Source organism: Callithrix jacchus, chromosome X (genome assembly GCF_049354715.1).
Source record: "Callithrix jacchus isolate 240 chromosome X, calJac240_pri, whole genome shotgun sequence".
NCBI lineage: Eukaryota > Metazoa > Chordata > Mammalia > Primates > Cebidae > Callithrix > Callithrix jacchus.
The window spans coordinates 30805586-30825721 of record NC_133524.1 but is presented as its reverse complement, the minus strand read 5'-3'; the positions used below and the strand labels follow the sequence as shown (position 1 = coordinate 30825721).

General features: G+C 34.7%; 1 protein-coding gene across 3 annotated transcripts in view; it reads right to left on the bottom strand.

Annotated features, from left to right (window-relative positions):
- Positions 1-20136, bottom strand: part of IL1RAPL1 (interleukin 1 receptor accessory protein like 1) — a 1361951-nt gene that overhangs the window by 49693 nt on the left and 1292122 nt on the right. For all 3 annotated transcript variants that reach the window (XR_013531555.1, XM_054250916.2, XM_035288301.3), the window contains one exon: positions 2050-2182. Coding sequence is in view for 2 of the 3 variants with exons in the window: in XM_054250916.2 (XP_054106891.1) it covers positions 2050-2182 (133 nt within the window). In the remaining variant the exon portion in view is untranslated. The remainder of the gene's footprint in view (positions 1-2049; positions 2183-20136) is intronic.

Here is a 20136-nt window from a genome sequence, read left to right as displayed (position 1 = left end):
AAAGTTTACGAATTGCTTTCCCTTTAAGAAGAAATATTATGTGAGTTGAGATAAAAATTCTAATGTCTCAGGCTGAAGGTCTAATTACATGTCAGATTAATATTTTAAAAAAGAAAGAAAAGAAAATTTCTGAGCTATTTTGACATTTTAGTTGAAATTTTCAGTCTGACTTATGTTCATGATACTAACAAATTGCCTGTTTTTGAAGAAATGTGAAATTATAAACCTGTAGACTAAAAGTTCTGGTAAAGTATTTAACTCTAACATTTAAAATTAATGGGAAATGCTCACTAACCTCACTGTCATCTCTGTTCAACATTTTTTTAATGCAGAATTAAAGTAAACCACCTTTCTAGGAACTTCCTTGAATACACACAAAGCCAGAGGGGGTAAAGATTAGGAGGTTCATTGTCTTTCCTTTATTTTATCATTTCATAAACCATGCATAAAATATAAGAGTAAAGTTTTAAATACAAAAAACAGCAGATAAATGTTTTAGTACATATTGGACAATTGTCCATCTGGCCTTCTGGAATCCCATGGGGGCATTCTAGAGTAGAATATTCTTGTGTATTTGTTGCCTGAAAGAAGATCTCAATAGAAATAACCTTATGTGACAGTGTCATATGTCATTTTCTATCGAAAATCATTTTCTCTTAGACCTTTGATAAAGTCTTAAAAGTCTTGACATTTAGAAGGGGGGACCATAATTAAAATGTTTGTATATACCTAGAAGATGCAATCTTTAGATAGGAGGATGCTTAGAAGTAATCATCATTTTGATGTGGTTGCTTATTATTTTTAATGTTCTTGCGTATTTACATTATGATTAAAAATAACTATCCATGCCCAAGAACAATTATAGTCGGCACTGAATATCTTGATACTTAAATGAATAAATACATAAACACATTGAACAAAAAAGAGCCTTAGGCATTATGACTTCAAATATTTTCATGGTAGTATTCCTACTATATAAATATTTCTACCTTAAAATCAGACTAAGAAAGGTGATGAAAACATTTTGTGTATCCTTATCAGTACCATCAACAGCTTATACGCCACTTGGTGGCTCAAATATGTACAAATATATAAAAGGAAATGACAGAGTTGTGTTCACTTGAGTCATTGTACCTTGTTAATGTTTCCTGTCAATGTTTTTTTTTTGACAGAGTTTCGCACTTGTTGCCCAGGCTGGAGTGCAATGGTGTGATCTCAGCTCACTGCAACCTCCACCTCCTGGGTTCAGGTGATTCTCCTGCCTCAGCCTCCTCAGTACCTGGGACTACAGGTGCCTGCCACCATGCCCGCTAATTTTGTATTTTTAGTAGAGATGGGATTTCACCATGTTGGCCAGGCTGGTCTCAAACTTCTGACCTCAGGTGATCCACCCACCTCAGCCTCCCAAAGAACGTATTTCTTTTTTTTAAAAAGGTCTCATAAACAAAAAGTACACTAACACATTTTCTATATTTTATGGTATTTTAATTTCACACTCAGTATATTCTTTTTTTTTTTTTTGAGACAGAGTCTTACTCTGTTGCCCAGAATGGAGTGCAGTAGCACATTCTTGGCTCACTGTAGCCTCTGTCTTTCAGGTTCAAGTGATTCTTGTGCCTCAGTCTCCCGAGTAGCTGGGATGACAGGCATGCATCACCATGCCTGGGTAATTTTTGTAATTTTAGTAGAGACAACGCTTCTCTGTGTTGGCCAGGCTAGTCTCAAACTCTTGGCCTCAAGCAATTCACCCACCTCGGTCTTTCAGTGTTGAGATTACAGGTGAGAGCCACCACACCAAGCCACACTCAGTATATTGCCTAATGAAACAATCCTTGTTATTTTTATTAAATTATTTGCAAATGGCATTCATGTTTTGCAATTCCATAGTAAGTCTCTTAACAGTGTTTTGCTTATTTGTCATTAAATATTGTAGTATTTTATTATGATAGTAGTAAGATAAATAAAACACTTCCTTTCAGCTTACTTTTTATTCACTAACAGAGTAAATGTTAATCTTGACTGTACAAGTTAAAAGAAAAAAATTTTTACCTAATGTCACTTTCCCAAACTCTATTTTCATCCAGATCTTCAATAAACTTTTCTCCTTTCATCCAGTAAATTAAAGGACTGACATCTCCGCTGTATCCAAAGAAAGCTCTGCATGTTAGATTAGCAGAGTCACCTGCAGAGAGAAGTGATGGAAATGTGTTATAAAACTATTTGTTCACTCTTATTTTAGCAAACAGGCAGGTAATATTTTGATCACTTTTCATTGATTTAATAAAACATCTTTCTAGAAGAATAATTTTTCAGAGATTTTCAGTCTTGTCAAATTGATAGAATGTGCGCTTTCGACAACATGGCTTGTTTAATGGAATGTGAGTTACTTATAAAATTTTGAAGAGGACTAGTCAGATGTGTACAGAACATCTTCCCATTCTGTTTGCCTGATGTTACCTCATGATTAGATTGAGGTCATGAATGATTGCGAATTACACCACAGAGGTGATGTGCTCTTCTCAAAGCATGATATCAAAGGGCACATAATGTTGCTAATCATAAGATTTTATAGGGCAGATAGAAGGTGTTTCTCAGTCTTGAATGTGGGAAATAGAAAATCTTTGGCTGCAAAGAAAAAGGAACCATAAATCTGAGATCCTGAGAGAATGCTATTAAAATAGTTTTAATTTGTAAAGAATAATATTTGAATTAAAGAAGCTAACACATACTCTGGTAGAAAAACACATTAAAAACAAATGAAAAATCATGATAATAAATATTTGGGATTTTCATTACAGGTAAAATCAATTACACTACTGTGAATATTAGTTTATTTCAATATGCTACTTAGAATGTTTGAATGGTGAATACAGATTGGTCAGTTATTTAATAAGGTAAATTGAAGTCCCTGTCTAAAAGGTGGAAGTAAATTTAATGCCTGTAGAAGGTAAAGTTTATTTCTGGATATTTTATGCCACTTTACAAGCACCTGGTTTAATCAAACCTCAGTCAGCATTAGAGAACTGAAATATTACAGTAGATTCTAGTATTAAGACCTTGCTACTGCTAAATGGAACCTGAAATCAAGGGATAAGATGGGGTCTTGTAAGTCTGTATTGGGGCAAAGAAACTCTCAGGGATGGCCACCATGTGAAGGGGTGAAAATGAAAAAGCACCACCTTTGCTGGCATTTGAAGTAAGCAAACTCTCAATTTATGGTATCCATAAATACTTAAGAATGTTGCCAGAGGGCCCTGAGAACTCTGTCACCCTAAGGAGCAAGGAATAGGTTCCTAAGTACTGGAAGTCTCAGAGCTAAGCTATGCATTGATAGTAAATATCTCTTGAAATTTGCTTACGAGAGATTCTACAATATAAACACAGAGAAAAGCAAAATGCACTTATATGTACTCTTTCTAAACTAGAACATGAGTATCTGTGACTTAATTCTACAAGTTTCACAATGACAAAATTTTTCTTGGATAAAATTAATTGTATTCTATTAATTATGTTCATTGCTTAAGAATAATTCATAAAAATTATTGCTCTTCTAACATTTCTAAGATGGTATGATATTGTTTTCTCTATTTTAGCTTATGTCTGCATGTTCTCTAAGAGATTCCTCACAGACTTGAATTTTTTTTTTCCACTGAGATGGAGTCTTGCTATCACCCAGGCTGGAGGGCAGTGGTGCGATCTTGGCTCACTGAAACCTCTGCCTACCGGGTTTAGGCAATTCTCCTTCCTCAGCCTCTGGAGTAGCTGGGACAGACGTGCACCACCACTCTTGACTAATTTATTTTTGTATTTTTAGTAGAGACGGGGTTTCACCATGTTGGCCAGGCTGGTCTCGAACTCTGGACCTCATGATCCACTCACCTCAGCCTACCAAAGTGCTGAGATTACAGGCGTGGGCCACCGCGCCCAGCCAGATTGTTTATATAGTAGTCATCACTGAAGACCAGATAAGACAAGTCCAGAAAATATCTACAAACTTTTAAGAGACAAACTGAGGCTCCAAGGAGGTTTCTTTATTATTAATTTTTGTACAGAAATATATTAGTATAAAATTCCCTCTCCTTTAGAGAATATTTACATTACAAAATGAATAAATGACAATTTCATTGATTGGAAATCAATTGTAGGTTTCTACAGTAAGTGTCAACCAACAATACAAAACAGTTTCAAAAAAAAGTTCTTTGTGTTTACATTTTTATAAGAGCACTATTTTTTTTTTTGCAACAGCACTATCTGTTATAGTGCCAAGGTAGTCATGAATTCAATAACAAGTCTCAAAATGTGACCTACTATGATGATTAACATTACATGCTAATGGAATCAAGATGTATTACAGTTTTAAAAATGTATATATCAATAATTTACACCATCTGTCTTTTACAAGACCAAGTTTAAGTTTTTAGGTGGGACTTAATGCCTATATCTTATAACTCATATAGGCGTTAAGTATATAAATAGAAATCTCCAGGTGTTGCCTAATTTTTCATTATAATTTTATTAAATATTGGACCTCATAAATAATAAGTAAGGAATCTGACATTCCTTAGCAGAGAGGCCAGTTGACCTCCTGATTGGAACGTGAATTACTGCCTCTCATTACCCTACTTTCTTTCCCAGATCAACTCTTTATTTTTATTCACTTTTATTTATTATTTTCATAATTTTGTAATTATTCATTTCTTTTACCTGCAGGCCTTGTGTTGCCACACCTAAAAAATGGCTCCTGCACCCATGTAAGAAGCAATTTGCTTTCTCAGTCATCTTGGTTCACCTGTTCTTTGACTACCTCACCCTGCCTGGGTCTCCAGTACCGAGTGTATCTATAGTGCTATGGGGACACCTAGGAGAACTCTAACCAGCCTTGATTTGGGCTTGCTGTGTGTCAGGTAGTGAAATTCAAGGAAGGAAGAGAAGATGGTGGAGAGAAGAATAGAAAAACACTCTGGACAGAGAGGAAAGAGCATGAGTGAGAAAAAGCCAGAGAATTTTGGGGGAAATAAAATAATTTTGAAGGGGATGAAGCTAAGTGTAGATAAAGGACAGGTAGAGGGAAGATTAGGGGAAGAATAGAGACCTGGTGAGGCCAGAGCAGGAGCAGCGCTGTTCTGTGTAGGGCATGTGGAAAATTGAAGACTTCCATTTCAGGGCAATGGGAAGTTGGAGAAAGGTTTCAAATAGGAGACTGATGTAATCACATTTATATTCTAAAGAGATCAGTATTACTGTATTTTCAAACTTGAGATTGGATCAGACAGAATCAAGGATTAAGAATGTTATTCTACTCTGGGATCACATAAGGAATAAGCACTGCAAAGATCAGATTATTTCCACATAATTTCTTAAAGTGATAAAGCATAGGTGGTAGTAGTAACTACAGAACACTCTGCTTTTTATCAAGGTGATAATAGGGAAACTCTTAAAGCAGACATTAAGTAGGAAGCCTGTTAAGACAGAAAATAGATATTTTTTTCATTTTTAGTATATATATTTATATCTCACTGTGTCACCCCACACAGAAAGAGAAAGAGATCTGGAAACTGCTAGTTGCTTCTCAATATAGGTAGAACGGAAAGTCAATTTGAGCGATGCTTTGTTCTGTGAATAGGCTTTTCAGTGGTTTCTCTTAATTGTACAAATTCGTGTAGCTAAGCAGTCACCACTTCCCTTCTTATGCATTGCTCTGCTCACAGGCTAGGCACTAGGAGCCAAGTAGAGTCAATCCTGAGAGCAAGCCAGGTGAGGTCAAACTCACACCTGAGTGTCTAATGAGAGGTCTAAGTGTTGTGGAGAAGAGCTGGGTTCATCTGGTACCATTTATTTGGAAAAAGGACCTGCGTCAGAGAGCTGTGATGTTGGAACCCAACTGTGTATTACCACCTTGTGTATGAAAGTAGGAATGAAGGACTATTATCCCTTCCTCTAAGCCTGAATAAGAACCAGGAAATGATAGAAATCCATGGGGCAGGGTGGAGCTTAGGAATAAGGGATGCATGTCCACCAAATAAGGGCAAATAAGGATTAAAAAGGACAAATAATTATGAAAGTAATAAATGATGCGATTGTGTTTGTACCTTGGGCCGATGAACTAGGACATGCTAATTACACAATAGGTTTTTAGCATTTGACTTTTAGGAGTCACCCATTCATATTCCATTTTATAGTCTCATGCTTTTATTTAAGATTATATTCTTTGCTTTAACTTTTCATTTTTACCTAATACACTCCCATCCATTAAATCCAATTCAAATGGCACCTCTTCCAAAATGCAGGCCTGCACTTTCAAGAAATGCTCATTTAATTTTTTCCCCTCCTTCTCTTCTTCCTCCATAGACTTTGGAACATATTTCTGTTTTGTCATGATATAGTCCTTTCAGTATGTGCTTTGCCCATGTATCTAGCCCAGCAACTTGACTCTGCATTCCTCAAAGGCAGAAATTATATCTTTATTTACCTTTGTATTACTAGGACCCATTACAGCATCTTGAATATATTAAGAACTCAATACATAATTTCAAATTAATTAATAATCTGCTTAATATCTTTTGAACTTTCATTTTACATTGTTTTCCCTTTTCTAAAAGCTTCATTAATTAAAGGGTACATGTCTAAATGTCTCCACATGCCAAATTTATCACGGAAAGTAGGCTTCACATTGCAAGTACAGAGCCTCCTCATTCAGATATTATTTCAGTGATATTATTCCATACCAACTTGCAAAGGTCAGTTACTGCATTTTCAGAAATTCTTGAGCAGGTTGTTAAGCATAGTTATTAAAACTTAAATTATGGAAATACAAAGAAACAATATTAAAAACAAAAATAATAGGTACTCAAAACTTCCTAATGATTTTGCTACATTTTACCATTCATTCATTCATCTTTTGAGATTATTTACAACTATAGCATCCATATGGTGGAAATACTACATAATAGTGTACTACTGCACATCTCTTCCCGGCTATATGTTTAATGACATTATGTTGGTAGCTTGAAAAAGGCCATGGCAGGAGTATTTACCCCATACAATGGCAAATGCTACAAATCAGGCTATGATTTATTGTTTTGTTGAGTGTCTGTATTGAAACCATTGATGGGGAAAATGTTAATAATGCAGGTTAAATTAAAAGTGTGTCGTGTCTATAGCTGCCATATTGGGAATAGCACAAATATGAAGAAAATATTCTTCTACTAAAATTTGATTCAGCAAAGAAATCATTTATATCATTGATGAGTGAGTAAAGTTCTGATATCCACCTCCATTGTTTTATTAGCTAATGAAAATAAAATCATCAACTGTATTCATGGCAGAAGTACATTTAGAGAGCCAACTGTTAAACATTTACCAGAAGCTACTGTGTATAAAATTATTTTTAAAATATAAAGTATGCATATTTTAATAGATTTATTGAGATACAATTCACATACCATGAATTTACCCATTTAAAATGTACAATTCCATGGTTTTCAGTATATTCACAGAATTGTACAACCAGAACCATGATCAGTTTTGAGATACTTTTGTCACCCCAAAAAGGAACCCTGTACCAATTGGCAGCCACTCCCCATTTTAGCCCCTAGCAACCAGGAATCTACTACTTTCTGTCTCTATGGACATCCAGTATAAATAGACCCATACAACATATTGCCTGTTGTAACTGGTTTCTTTTGCTTAGTTTAATGTTTTCAAGGTTTATTAATGTTATAGTATCTATCAATGAGACCTCATTGTGTGAATGCATCCCATATGTGGATTTTGTTTATCCATTCATCATCTGATTAACATTGGGGTTGTTTCCACTTTTTGACTATTGTGAATACTGCTGCTAAGTTTTTGTGTGAACATATGTTTTCATTTCACTTGGGTATGTACCTAGGAGTGATGTTGCTAGATCATAAGATAATCTTATGTTTAAATATTTGAAGAAATGACAAACACGTTTCCAAAGTGGCTGTGCCATTTTACATTCCCACCAGCAATGTATGAAGGCTCCAGTTTCTCCACAGGCTTGTCAACACTTGTTAGTTAGTATCTGTCATTTTGATTATAGCCGTCCTAGTGAGAGTGGGATATCTTTGTGGTACCTAAGATTCATGTGAAACCAAACTTAATTATAAAATATAGCTATTTTGCTAATCACTGTTCAAAATTATAAAAACATTATCAAGATAAAAAGTCTTCTTATTGGATCATAGCATGTAATTGTCAACATCATACTTAAAATGCTTTTTATTTATCTACTTTTGTGTTATAAACACTATAATGAATTTATAAAATGTATGATGATTTATAAAATCGGACTATATTTTTTACTTGGCAATTTTCAGAAACCAAATAAATTATTGGAGGCTTACTTAGGAAATACTGAGAAGATTTAATTTCAAATATTTTAAAGTAAACATATTTTAATGGAACCCACAGTATCATCTCCTTTAAATTCAATACAGATATGCATACAAGAATTATTTTATTTTATTTTTCAAACTTCTATTTTCATTTCAGGGGTACATGTGCAGGTTTGTTACATAGGTAAATTACATGTCATGGTGGTTTGGTGTACAGATTAATTCATCATCCCGGTTATAAGCACAATACCTGATAGATAGTTTTTCCGTCCTCACCCTCCTTTTATTCTCCACTCTCTACCCTCAAGTATACCTGTGTTCATGTGTGCCCAATGTTTAACTTTCACTTATAACTGAGAACATGTGGTATTTGGTTTTCTTTCCTTTCATTAATTCATTTACAATAGTGGTCTCCAGCTCCATCCATGTTGCTGCAAAGGACATGATCTCATTCTTTTTGATGGCTGCATAATATTCCATGGTGTATATATACATTTTCTTTATTTAGTCTATCATTGAAGTACATCTAGGTTGATTCCATGTCTGCTATTGTGAATAGTGCTGCAATGAATATATGCACGCATGTGTCTTTATGGTAAAAAAATTATACTATTTTGGGTATATACTCAGTGGGATGCTGGGTCCAACGGTAGCTCTGAGTTCTTTGAGAAATCACCAAACTGCTTTCCACAGTGGCTGAACTAATTTACATTCCCACCAGCAGTATATAAGAGTTCACTTTTCTTCACAACCTTGCCGGTATCTGTTATTTTTTGATGTTTTAATAATAGTCATTCTGACTGGCATGAGATGGTGTCTAATTGTGGATTAATTTACCTTTCTATAATTATTAGTGATGTTGAGCGTTTTTGCATATGTTTGTTGCTCGCACGTATGTCTTTTTTTGAAAAATACCTGTTCATATCCTTTGCCCACTTTTAAATGGGGTTGTTTTTGCTCGATAATTTGTTTAAACCTCATAGATTGTGAATATTAGACATTTGACAGATGCACAGTTTGAAAATACCTTCTCCCATTCTGTAGGTTGTCTGTTTACTCTGTTGATAGTTTCTTTTTTTTAAATGAAAAAAATAACATTGCTTTATTTGCAGTATCACTGAAGTTTGAGAGATATTTTTGAGTTTTCACCATTCAAGAGGTTTTTTTCTTAAATTTGTTTAATTCGTGAGTTCTTTAAGCTAAAAGTGTTATTCAGAATATTCCTATTAAGCAAGAGATACCTGGCTTTGAATAATAAACTGGTTGGTGGATAAATTTGCTATTGAAAATCTGGAGAGTTTTCAAAATATGTAATTTGCATTCTAAACCACAAAGGTGTTTTTTAGGCAACCATAAACTTGCATTTCTCACTTCTCTGTCACTTGTGTCTATCACACCTCTTCTGAGTGACCTGAGATTTTATTGCCTCATTTCCTATTTTTCAGTTATCTGTCATTCTGAAGGATATAATTGGAATGCAGCCCTATTGTCTTTGTCTAGAAACCATGGCAACAGTACTGGAAGTTTAGGACTAAATTGCCCCAGGTTGTTTGGTTGGAATGATACATTCTTTGGTGACAGCTCTGTCTTGACAGGGTCCCATTTCAGACATAGTCCTTCATTCTTACTATTGTCTGCTGACCTTGGGGTTCTGTTGATAGTTTCTTTTGCTGTGTGGAAGCTCTTTAGTTCCATTAGGTCCCACTTGTCAAATTTTGTTTTTGTTGCAATTGTTTTTGGCATCTTTGTTATGAAATCTTTGCCAGGGCCTATGTCTGGAATGATATTTTGAAGGTTTTCTTCCAGGGTTTTTATAGTTTTAGGCTTTACATTTAGGTCTTTAATCCATGTTGAGTTGATTCTTGTACACGGTGAAAGGTAGGGTTCCAGTTTCAATTTTCTGCATATGGCTAGCCAGTTATTTCAGCACCATTTATTGAATAGATAGTCCTTTCCTCATTGATTGTTTCTGTCAACTTTATCAAAGATAAGTGGTTGTAAGTGTGTGGCTTTATTTCTGAGCTTTCTATTCCATTCTATTGGTCTATGTGTCTATTTTTGTACCAGTACCATGTTGTTGTTATACGACAAAGCTACAGTAGCCAAAACAACATGGTACTGGGTAAAAAAATAGACACATAGAAGTGGGGTAATGTGATGCCTCCAGCTTTGTTCTTTTTACTTAGTATTGCTTTGGATATTCAGGGCTTTTTTTGTTCTATATTAATTTTAAAATAGTTTTTTTTTCTAGTTCCTTGTCATTGATAGTTTGACTAGAATAGTACTGAATCTGTAAATTGCTTTGGGCAGTATGGCCATTTTAACAATATTGGTTATTTTTATCCATGAGCATGGACTGTTTTTCCATTTCTTTGTGTCATCACGGATTTCTTCCAGGAGTGTTTGGTAATTTTTGTGGTAGAGATCTTTCACCCCCCTGGCTAGCTGTATTTCTAGGTATTTTATTTTATACTTTGTGGCTATTGTTAATGGGATTGCAGTCTTGATTTGGAAGTCAGCTTGGATGTTGTTGGTATATAGAAATGCCTACCAGTATTTTTTTCTTTTTTTTTCTTTTTCTGGAAACAGAGCCTCACTTTGTTGCTCAGGCTGGAGTACAGTGACACAATCACGGTTCATTGCAGCCTCAACCTCCCAAGCTTGAGTGATCCTCTCATCTCATCCTCCTGGGTGGCTGGAACTACAGGCATGTGTAACCATGCCTGGCTAATTTTTTGAGGCAGGTTCTGGTTTTGTGACCCAGGCTGGTGTGCCTAGCCGATTTTTTATTTAATAGAGACAGAGTCTCCCTATGTTGGCTAGACTAGTCTCAAACTTCTGGGTTCAAGCCATCCTCCCACCTTGGCCTCCCTAAGTGCTGGGATTACAGTCATGAGCCATTGCACCCAGCCAATATTGTTTTCATATGATAATGTTTTAGAAGTTTTACTAATGCAATAGGACATAACAAAGCAATGAGATGTTTTAAAAAGTTGATAAAACATTATTATTATTAAAGTTTATAAGAGTTTAGGAACATAAAATTTGTACAACGGTTTAATGGAATATTGTCAAGTAGATCAATTAGTTAACATTTTGAAAGTACATAAATATGAAAATTGCTGAATAAAGGCTTCATATATTGAATCAATTTCAATAAAAGCATTGTTTGAAGATAATCTGATTGCATACTTAACCAATTTAAAAAGCCCTATATTTTGTCTTTTTAAAAAGAGTTATTGCAAATATTCAAATCTAAGATGTAATCACTTGCTAGTAAAATTTTAAAATTTGACCTTTTGATATAACATTCTTTTGTATTGGTATTCCAAAATATAAAATCTGTGTAGCTCGAGTTATTTCAAACAAAATGAAATATAATCATGTAAAAAATAAGACTTGCTATCCTATAAATCAAATGGAGTCTATGTGTAATTCTCAAAGGAGGGGTTATCCATTTTTTTCAGTATATTTGGATAGAACTTTAGGTCCAGACAAAAATATCCTTAAGAAATTGGAAGGATATATTGGATTCTCGCACAGGTCATAATTCTGAGATTAGCAGTTGTGTTAGCTGGTAGGAATGGGATTCTTGTCCTTCCTGAACAGATTCCCTCTGTTATATTTGGTCCAATGTCCTGTGGAGCACTAACAGTCTTGGTTGGACTGTTCCCACAAGTCTTTGCCAGTCATTAAGACCATTTATTCATTTAACCAAAGGGGTCACTCTTTCTAATTTTTGATACAACCAATGTAATCCTGTACAGCTTAATAACACTATTGCAACATTTCAAAATACCTCTCCTTCATTAGGTTGTATTTATGGTATGGGGGCCAGTGCCTCAGGAAAGGACCTTAGGGGCTTCTTTTAAATATGTTTTGTTGCAACTTTCTCCCTTCCTTTGCTCTCCATTGCCGTTCCTGTTTAAGAAAGTTTTAAGCTTTTAACCAGTCGGCTTTAGTTTAAATTGTGAGGTCCATCTCCAGCCGATGGAGACAGTGATAGAAGCCCAATGCATTAGGATAAAAGGTCCTCCTCTCCTTGTTCAGTGTGCTGTCATGGCAATTAGGTTTACAGGCAGCACCCTTCTACAGAGGTAAAATTGCCTTGCTGAGAACTTCTTGGAGTGATTGTTTTCTTTGAGACTTCAAGCTTTTCCTTCTAACAAACCTTAACATCTCTATTTTGAAACACTGATCCCATTCATTTGGAGTTGATGTTTCCAGATGGCTATCTTCAAGCTTTGTGTTCACATAAACTCTATACTTAATCATATGTTATAAACTGTATTATTTACTTCTAACATCAGTTTCTGTCAGAATGTAGGAGTCTTACCAGAGAGGGCACCTATTGCCATGTTGTGAAACTCATATTTCTCAAAAAAAAATTGGTTTCGGTTTTTCCCTTTTCCTCTGGATGAAGCTAATGAGCTGACACAGATGGTCACCTCCATTACCAAGTAGAGCCAGGATGAACGTGTACGACCAAGGGTGTTGTTAAGTCCTCTTACCCGAGGACTGATTAGTGTTTATCTGGATAACATGTACTTAATGGGTTGTGTAAAACAGTGAAATTTCTTTCCCTCTTTTCCATCTCTTAGATGTTTGCCTCTATCACCCATCACATTCTGGTCTAAGGCTTATATATTAATAAAATGATTTTATTAAAAAAAAGAAATTCAAAAGAGACAGAATATGCAAAATAAAACCAAGAGAAAATATGGGTCTTAAGAGCATACATTCTAAAATTATTAAAAGCTTGCTTATAAATATTTTTTTTTGGAATGGGGTCTATGTTACTCAGCCTGGTCTTGAACTCCTGGGCTCAAGTGATCTTCCTCTCTCCTGAGTAGCTATGATTACAGGCACAAGGCTTGAAATTTTAAAGTGAAACACTATCTGCCTAATATGAAATCTTAAGAGCATCTATCTCAGCATATTGTGACCCTGCAGCAATAAATAATTGATGAAGGCAATTCAGAATAAAGCCAATTTTCCTTAGTGGGGTAAGTTGGTAAACCTGGCAAATTTGAGGTACTTTTTTTAAACTACATGATTTATAGTAATTTAATGTACTTACAGTTTAGCTATAGTTAATGTGATTTAGAATTATTATTTTTTAAATCTTATTCTCTAAGAGACACTGATATTTATCATAGCTTTGCCAGCCTAAAGAAGAAAACTGTAGTTAGTTATGGTCTACGATATTTAAAAATTATTATCATCCATGATTTCTACAGCTACTGATTAGAAAATACAAGAGATCTTATTTATACTAGCAATAAACAATTAAACAAATTCATTACCAAGTTATATTTTAGATGTAATGCTAATGCTAACAAAAGTCCACTAAGATGTAGAACTCAACAAAATCATTCTATATTTATTTAGAAATTTAAGTGGGTGGATATTGTCAACAACTATTCTAAAGAAGTGTAATGATGATAGGTCTGGACATTATGTTGTTGGTCTAAACAAAGAGCAAAATACATTTTTAAAAAATGATAAAAAAAAACATCATGTTTGTCCCACAGGCAGATACAGCTCTTTGAAATCAATTGTAGTGCTCAGAAATGGTACCAGATTTAACTCCAGGCAATGAGTTATCAGAATTGCATTATGTTCTGAAAACAAAAATTAGTTTCATATAATATGGCAAAATAAATATGGGATTTATTAGAGTTAAATATTACTACAAAACAAATATGCCATATGGGAGAAAGTACATATTTCATAAATCTGTAGAGGAAAATAATTTCTTAAAATTGAAGTCTAGAAATAACAAAAATGTTCAAGATGGAAAGATTTGAATTTATAATTAGTAAAATTACAACAGAATGATTATGACTTTTTATTTTTTGTGTTCATTTAATGTGTGTCTGGGTATGCTTTTGATTAAAAAGAAAAGACAATTTTAAAACTCACTTAGCATAATGTCTAGAATGGACATTAATAAATTTATATATTGATATTTCATATATTCAACTTGATAATAATTACTAACACTACCATTAACCTTGCTTCTTCTTGCATATTACCACTAACTTTTATATCAGTGTTTATTTTGTACTCCCATATATTCTACAATGTCATTTAGCTTAGAGTCATATGGCTTAGATGTTACATTTTTTTAAAATTTTACTTAAGTCAGTGAGTCCCAAACTTATTGTCAAAAAACTTACCTCCACCCCCCACCAGATTTTGATTCAGCAAGTCAAGTCTGGAGAGTTCCAGGGATTTGAATTTTTAACAAGCACTATCAGGTGATTTTTCATGCAAGTGGCTACAGTTAACTGTCCAAAAGAATTTGTTATTACCTTGGAATTTGTTTAAAGTGGAACTGGGGCTCAGAAAAGCAACAAAATTGAAAAATATTAGGGCAGGACCTGTTAGCAGGAAGCAAGGACAGGGAGGCTGAAGAAGAGGAAAGAGAAAGAGGGTTCACAATAATGGCAGTCGTGGGTAGAGAAGTAGCTGTTGTAGACAAGAAAGTAGGATATACAACTGGGTCACTGAGAACCCAATCCAAGCTACAGAAATATATACATACACACACATATATATATATGCAAAATTATATAGAAAATTACCTTTCATTGGAAAACCACTCATTGGTTTGTGGCACACCCTTCCAGGTTATTGGATTCCTGCTTTTTTACTGTCTTTGAACTATATTTTGACTCTGTAAAATGTAGCACACTGATAGGGGTATAAATTTTGTCCTGTCTGATTGTGATTTAATTGACTCACCTCTCCTATCCCCACTGTAATCTGGGGAAAAAACAATTTTGTCTCCATTTGCAATTCATCTTGACATTCATTTAGTCTGTGTAAATCTGCTGCTTTGATATTTCCTTTGAACTGGTCATAACATCTGCTTGGTCCCCTCATATCGCATGAGCAAAAATTTTTTAGCATGTGGTCATTAATGTATCTGTGTAAGAGTCATGACAATACATGTTCCTGAAAATTATCTATAAAAAGGAATATAATATCTGCTTCATTGCTTATCACTACCATTAAATTAAACAATGTTTATACACACTCAATATGGCTCTGACATTTGTTGGATTACTGAAAGATTTTATTAACACTCTCCTTATCCCCCTTTTTTCAAATATAAGAATTAGCAACAAGCAATAGGGAAAGGATTCCCTATTTAATAAAAGGTGGTAGAAAAACTGGGTATTCATATGCAGAAAACTGAAACTGGACCCCTTCCTTATACCTTATACAAAAATTAACTCCAGGTGGATTAAAGACTTAAATGTAAAACCCCAAATCATAAAATCCCTAGAAGAAGACCTAGGCAATACCATTCAGGACATACGCATGGGCTTCACGACTAAAACACCAAAAAGACCTCATGACTAAAACACCAAAAATAATTCCAACAAAAGCCAAAATTGACAAATGGGATCTAATTAAACTAAAGATCTTCTGTACAACAAAAGTAACTAGCATTAGAGTGAACTGGCAACCCACAAAATGGGAGAAAATTTTTGCAATCTACCCATCTGAGAAAGGGCTAATATCCAGAATCTACAAAGAACTTACACAAATTTACAAGAAAAAAGTCAACAACCCCATCAAAAAGTGGGCAAAGGATATGAACAGACAAATTTTCAGAAGAAGACATTTATGTGGCCAAAAAACATATGAAAAAAAACCTCATCATCACTGATCATTAGAGAAATGCAAATCAAAACCACAATGAGATACCATCTCATGCCAATCAGAATGGTTATTATTAAAATGTCAGGAAACAACAGATGCTGGTGAGGCTGTGGATAAGTAGGAACACTTTCACACTGTTGGTGGGAGTATAAATTAGTTCAATCATTGTGGAAGAGAGTGTGGCGATTCCTCAAGGATGTGCAATTAGAAATACCATTTGACACAGCAATCCCATTACTGGGTATATACCCAAAGGATTATAATTCATTCAACTATAAAGATGCATGCACATGTATGTTCATTAAGGCACTGTTCACAATAGAAAAGACTGAAACCAACCCAAACGCCCATCAATGTTAGATTGGATAAAGAAAATGTGGCATGTATACACCATGAAATAGTATGCAGCCATAAAAAAGAATGTCCCTTTGCAGGGACATGGATGAAGCTGGAAGCCATCATTGTCAGCAAACTAACACAGGAACAGAAAAGTAAACACTACTTGTTCTCACTCATAACTGGGGGTTGAACAATGAGAACACAGGGACACAGGGAGGGGAACAACACAATGGGGCCTGTTGAGTGACGGGCAAAGGGAGGGAGAACATTAGGATAAATACCTAATGTATGTGGGGCTTAAAACCTAGTTGATGGGTTGAAAGGTGCAGCAAATCACCATGGCACATGTATACCTACGTAACAAACCTGCATGTTCTGCTCATGTATCCCAGAATTTAAAATAAAATTTAAAAAATTAAAATTAAAAAAAGAAAAAAAGAATCAGCAATAAATTTTTTATATTTATTTAAGTCCAAGCTATTTAGCTTTTTATCAAGAGCAACTATCGTTCCTCTCTTTCAGTCTATAATTTCTGCAACAAGCAATTTCTGATAAGGCAATCCTAGCCTGTGATTCAGAGAGCTAAGTACTGCTGCTCTTCCTTACTCTCTTCCATTTAAGTATTGAAAAAACTCCTCCACCTCTCATCTCTGATACACAAGTGATAGAGCTAAGACTGTTTACCACATTTAACCAGAAATACAGGAAATTAGCATTAGAATTTCACAAGTTAAGGAGAAGAGAGACCTTTATTTAATTTGTCTATCAATTTTGTTTCTTTGTTTTCCTTCAAGTAATAAGACAAATTTAAGCTATGGCCTAGCGATCTGCACACATCAAATATATCAGTCAGCCAGTCAGTTCTGTAGTCCTGAAGATAATTGTATTCTTGCTGCCTCAAGTTGGTATCTATAAAAGCCACAGTAAATTGCACGAAATGCTTCTGCCTCCTTTTTGGCAGAAAGGTGCACAGTCAGCTCAATCTCACCAGGTTCGGAAGGAAGCACTCTAAAATTGATCATAAAAAATCATTTGCTATCTAAAATGAGAACAATGCTTGTGTCACTGCAGGCTTGCAACTACGCAACGATTTGAGGGGTCTTAGAGGAAAACAATACTTTTCCCCTTCAACCAATAGATTTCAATCAGCTAAGTAGAGCACACTTCTAACTGGGTATCATATAGCCATTTTAAAACTATGAGATCAAAGTCTCTCTCCACTAGAGGACACTCTAACTTACTGAAAAATAAAAAAGCTCTCTCTTTTTTTTAATTAAAATGAAAATTCTCCTCTAATTAAAAAGCATCAACATCCAGACATTTTTACTATTTGCAATTAGGAAATAGTGAGCGTTTTGTTCTCAAGTAAGATGTCGAATAGTAGGGGGATTTTAATTTCATTTGCACCATTACTCATGTATATTAAAATTACTCTACAGTCATGGTAAAGATAAATGTTTTGCCAAAGACTCCCCATTTAAGATAAAAGCAAAGTGGTTTACAAAACCTATTTATCTTTTGTCATTAGTTACACTGAATGGCTCTTCTAGGAAGCTTTATTCAGAAATGAAAAAAGAGAAGAATTTCTCTCTCACTCTCTCTCTGACACACACACATACACACACACACACACACACACGGAGGCTGAAATTCCCTTGGAACTTCCTTAAGATGTTTTACTTAAATAAGTACCACGACCTACAGCAGATAATGGTTGCCACTATCAAAGCACAGATAGTTCTTTGGAAATCAGAGTAATGAAAGGGATACGTTATATTAAGCTCATAGTTGAGGATGTGATTGCTGCTCAAATTTCAAGGAAACAAAATCACAAGAGTAAACAAGGTATGAATTTTAAATTTGCTAACCATAATTCAACTGTAGTGTCAGATTTCTTTATGAAAATAGATTTGATACTAAATTACTATGTATTTTTGTACTATATATATATAAAGAAACTCACTTGTTTGATCAATAGATTATAAGAGAATTTAAATAACGACAAATAACTTGGAGTTAATATACATTATAGTACACATGGCGAGTGTCCACTTATTGTTAGCAAATATTTTAGTAGTAGTATTACTATTATGGGACAAACTTTACTGTAACTGATGATATATAGTATATATATATATATATCAAATTAGGCCAAATTATGCCTTTCAGGAGTCAGAGGGCTGCACAGTGAAATTGAAATAAGCTGTCGGGGTATTTCTCACAGTAATGAAATTAAGAGAGGCATGAACAAGGCTCCTCTAGAATGGAGAGGAAATCTTATGCACTTAAAGGAAAAGGGCCTGAAAAATGGGACTATTACTACCACATTGTATTGGGTAGTAAAAAGATTCTTGTAAGGGCTCAAATTTTAGCTCTTGATGGCTGTTTTCTACCTGCATGAAGCAAAAGTTCATGGTGTCTAGAACAATCAGTGGACACTAGCCAGAAGAGGAGGTGTCCCTCTTGTTAACATCAAACATCTGATAACACTCAGTTGCACTTGGTGACCTCACTCCTGGGAAGGTGTGATGTTGCACCTGAGTGTTGAGAAGATGGGTCTTAGATAAAAGATGTGGGAAAATGATGACTGTATAGTAGACATTATTCACCTGCCAGAAAATCAATTTGCTCTAAAAGGCTACTTAGAAACTCCCAGTGATGATGAAGGGCAGGAAGTACAGCCATTGTTACCCTTGAGTTGAGTGCATTTAAGAAGTACCTCGTGATTTTCTTTCTGACAAAAACATCAGATCTCCTTATAATTTTACTCATTTCTAAAGTTGTTTCAAGTCATTCACAAAGTGAACATTTTTTTGTAATGCAGATATTTTTAGGTTTTAGTACAGAGGTCTTTTTATCCTCAAATATTTGTGATTATGTCTTGATAAGACACGTTCTTTATTTTTACCCTTTTAATTGCTCTTTTAGTCACTCTTCCAAATCCTTTCTTGATTTTTTTTAGCTCTTACAGCACTTTCTCATCTTTCCAGAGTCTCACATATTTAAAGCAAATAATTGCATTTTTAGCCTCCAAGTATATTTAAATCAACCATTAAAAATGCATAAAGAAAGCACATATCTGAGGTAATTAACCAGCAAATTCTTTAAACCTCAGTGTCATAAGCAGTTGAAAAAAAAAGAAAGGAAAAATATGGGGGGGATTGGAATATGCAAAGGAGATGCAAGAGGGAATGAAAAATGAAAGAAGAAGGAAAGGAAAGAATATTAGTGGTGGTGAAAGTGAAATACCCCTAGCAGTTTATTCAAATGTAAGTTACCACCACTGTTACAGATAAGTTGTGATTCTCCTGAACAAACCCTGTCTATACATTGCCTTAACTTTTTTGTGCTTAATATGTAATCTCCAAACCCTGACTGATACCTATTGAGGCAGAGACCACTAAATGCGTCCCAGTGTCTATTAGTCCCGTCTTTCTTTTAGCAGTATAGTCCCTAGAATTTTAGTTGAGCATGTGGCTATCTAGTTTATAGACCACATTTCTTAGCTTTTCTTGCAGCTAAATGTGGCCATGTACCTGAGACTGGGTGAACAAGATGTATGAAGAAGTGATGTGAGAAATTTCCAGGTCATTTCCTTTATGATAAAGCCTCATCCCCTAGAGTTTATTTTTCCCTTTCCTGTAGACTGGAAAGCAATGTATCAGTGAACTGGCTTCTGCCAGATGTACAAGGACAAAATAAGGGAGCAACAACATATAAGGAACTTGAGTCCCCAAATGAATTAATTGAACAGAATCAC